Here is a 3,463-nt window from a genome sequence, read left to right on the forward strand (position 1 = left end):
GTAACATAACCCATATTATATACATACATATATATATATATATATAATGGTAATTTATATTTGAGACCCTCAGGCATGTACGGTTAATATTCAAAGGATATGTGTATGTGTTACGTACACCTCAACAATTTCAGTGCATTTTTTAATTTACTACTGTATTTATCAATCTTTTCGAGTTCTTGTTGTACAAATTTCCATTCTTGAAAAGATCTTCATAAACTAAATTCTCGCTATTGCTGATCAAAGTGATCAATTATATATTTTTGACTCAAAATATATATTTATATGAACCGGATCGGATTTCGAAAACTCATTTTTCATTAATTATTTTTCGGACCAGTACGCCAACATTCCTGGGGCTCAAAAGTTTTCCTTTTTTTGAGGATCGGAGAGAGAGAAAAAACATAAATTTGCATCTTGGCCGAGGTATCTCCAGAAAAGGCATACATAGATAGTACTATTTTTCAAGCTGGTTATAATTGATCTCGATCGGTCCAGCAATATATAGGATGAATGGGGGAATTAATTAAGTACTAAAGAACACTAAAATATTATAAGGAAGTCTGGCCTAATTCTAAAATCTTGGTTTTATTTGTTTAATTACCTAATCTTCTCGTGTTTATATTCATTATCGTCATTAAACTGGTATAAAATTTGTGTCACAAATATTGTTTCTTCTAAATTGAAATTACCCGGCCAACTATAAAATGATATATATGGCATATCCCTTATCAAGATTTTGAAGAAGAGAAGGTCAATATCGTATATCAATACAATGAAGTAGAGTTTCTTGGAAGGAAATGGATCGAGGCATGCAGCTAGCACTCGTGCAGGAAACAAACAAGGGATTGTATAGGATCGAGATTAGCTCATCCCTCTCTTTAAAAGGCCCCCAAAGCACCTAGCATTCATAAGATGCAAACAGAAGAATAAGGGAGAGAAAACAGAATATTATATGTGTATATATATTAGAGGTTAAAATAAGAGGTAGAAGAAAGCAAGCTAGCATGGGTTCTAGGGAGCAAAAAAGAGCAGCCTTGAATGGGAAATTACAACAGCTTCGCGCTGCCACCAACTCTAGTGCTGTAATTGGCATTTAATTATCAACTCATTCATATATACTTTAAGTTTTACTTTGATATAGTGTTAATATATACTTTTTTGTTGAAGACGCAAAATCTTTCTCGTATGGTGCTCCTCGGATCCGATAACCCAGCAATATTATTATTTCTCTAGTTATTCTTCGTAGTTTGTGTGTGTGAATTGACTGATATTGTGTCTTTGGCAGCTGAACAAAGCGTCAATCATAGTAGACGCATCCAAATATATAAAGGAGTTGAAGGGAAAAGTGGAAAGAATGAAAGATGCTGGAACTTCACAGAGTAGTTCGAGCGCCCAAAATCCATTGCCTGCGGTACGTACGTTCACATATTACTTTTAGTTGAATCCATCTAATTTCTTGTATCCTGTTCTACAAAATAAAATAACCTCTGCCAGCTACTTTGTACTTTAATCAGGTTACTGTGGAAACCCTAGAAAGGGGTTTTCTTATAAATGTGTTCTCGGAAAAAAATTGTCCGGGTTTGCTCGTCTCGATACTCGAAGCCTTCGAGGAGCTGGGTCTTGATGTGCTTGATGCTAGGGTTTCTTGTTCAGACGTTTTCCAGCTAGAAGCAGTGGGAGGAGAAGTAAGCAAGAATGTCTTTTTCCATAGTGCTTTATCTATATATCATGTGGAGTTCTCTAATAAACAGAATTGATCGAGCTAATTCGATTGTGTACGTACTTTTCATTCAACTTATACGGACCTACATGCATCACGCGTGCTGCATGTATCAGTACGTGTCTGAAGCCTAATCCTATGCGGTTTTTGTAGTTTGCTGATTTTCTTGATCCGTACGTAGAAAGCTTCAAACAGGACAAAAGAAAAAAAAAAGAATATCACGTGTGGATTATACAAATAGTACTGTGTAAGCCACACACTTGATCAGGTTATCAGATTGTGTACGTGTATATATAGACTAACGTACGCAACAATGAGTGGTTGGCATCAGATCATTGTTTTTCCTTTCACCCATTTTTGTGCTTACATGATCATTGATTTTGCAGAATCCAGAGCACGTTGATAGCTTAGATGCTCAAGTAGTGAAGCAAGCAGTGCTGGAAGCTATCAAGAACTGCAGTGCATGAATTAAAGCGGTAAAATTGGATCATGATCTTGATCATGATCTTCTTGCTTCCTGATGATCATCATCTTCCCTTTGCGTGTAGCAAATTAAATTGGATCTGCATCGTTTATCGATCATTTATCATGAGTATTCAACCCATGTCAAAAGTACGGTATGTAGGAAAGCCAAAAGCGAGAAACTTTAATTTGTATTTTAATTTCATGCAGAAAGCATGTACGTACGTACAATATTGGGCATTGACGGTGAAGAAACCCGATATGCCTTCTTGGTGATAAAATTGAAGATAATAATATATATTGGATTTCCATTGATTAGTAATTTCATCAACACTTCGTGGCCTTCTGTTTTATAGTTTTCTGATGCCTTATCTTAATTAGATAATCCAAACATGTCTTAATATATATATATATATATTTGCAAGTACAGTAATTTTGTGGTCTATGACATATACATGCATGCAAGACTAGTCAAGAACATGTGATATGTGTGGGATTAGATCTATTCCTACTTACGTACAAAACTTTTGTACCTTTAAAGACCCAACTTGGAAGAAGGAAGATATTAGGTTTTTCCTTCCATATTTGTACAGATTCATCTTCATAAGGTAGTATTTAATACAATCAACGTAGAATCTGGACCTAGATATCCCATATCAATTTGGGTTTGCATCACCATTGTAGTGGCTTCAGAACCTCTTTAATTTTTCTCATGTGAATCACCTTTGTGAAAGAAAGTCATGATTTATGAGGCTTAAATAGAGAAGAGACGATTTTGGGTTTTACATTAAAAAAAAAAAAAAAAATGGGATTCAAATGAAGATCACATTGGTGGCAACACCAATCGGCTCAATCGAACCAAACTCTCTGATTTTTGCATGGGATTGCTGCATCATCCATCCTTGGTTGATGAGTTTGATCACCCAAACATCCCTTGAGATAGTTTTGTCCATATATACTTGCAAACCTTTATCAAATATCCAGTTGATTTATAAGCGACGGTCCAGATATTGGGCCCTCTACAGCCCAATATAGTATCTTATTTGACGAATTAGCTAGGCTAATAATAGATTGGATTCGGCTTGTTGCTTTCAAACCCAACGAGGTCGATCCGGCTGTATTTAACATCTAAAACTCTTCCTAGAATCAAAGCCCAAGGAAAAAAAAAAAAAAAAAAACAGAGAAAGAAGGCAAAGGAAAGCGTTTATAGTTTCTACAGATTTTCAAGAGTTGATCATGGGTCAAGCTTTTTATACAAATTCATATATATATATATAT

General features: G+C 35.1%; 1 protein-coding gene across 1 annotated transcript; it reads left to right on the forward strand.

Annotated features, from left to right (window-relative positions):
• Positions 1 to 749: 749 nt before the first annotated feature.
• Positions 750 to 2,518, forward strand: LOC121266742. The gene is made up of 5 exons (XM_041170549.1): positions 750 to 1,085; positions 1,289 to 1,414; positions 1,518 to 1,688; positions 2,110 to 2,234; positions 2,288 to 2,518. Exons 1-4 carry the CDS (start codon positions 1,008 to 1,010, stop codon positions 2,188 to 2,190), a joined length of 456 nt encoding a protein of 151 aa, XP_041026483.1. The 5' UTR covers positions 750 to 1,007; the 3' UTR covers positions 2,191 to 2,234; positions 2,288 to 2,518.
• Positions 2,519 to 3,463: the final 945 nt, after the last annotated feature.

The sequence above is a fragment of the Juglans microcarpa x Juglans regia genome, chromosome 5S (genome assembly GCF_004785595.1).
Source record: "Juglans microcarpa x Juglans regia isolate MS1-56 chromosome 5S, Jm3101_v1.0, whole genome shotgun sequence".
In the NCBI taxonomy this organism is placed as follows: domain Eukaryota; kingdom Viridiplantae; phylum Streptophyta; class Magnoliopsida; order Fagales; family Juglandaceae; genus Juglans; species Juglans microcarpa x Juglans regia.

What these genes read in the sequence shown, in the direction of transcription:
- LOC121266742 (XM_041170549.1), top strand. Translation starts at nt 1,008, where the DNA reads ATGGGTTCTAGGGAGCAAAAAAGAGCAGCCTTGAATGGGAAATTACAA. An exon ending in CCCAAAATCCATTGCCTGCG is followed by an intron (nt 1,415 to 1,517) that starts GTACGTACGTTC and finishes TACTTTAATCAG; the next exon opens with GTTACTGTGGAAACCCTAGA. An exon ending in TAGAAGCAGTGGGAGGAGAA is followed by an intron (nt 1,689 to 2,109) that starts GTAAGCAAGAAT and finishes TTGATTTTGCAG; the next exon opens with AATCCAGAGCACGTTGATAG.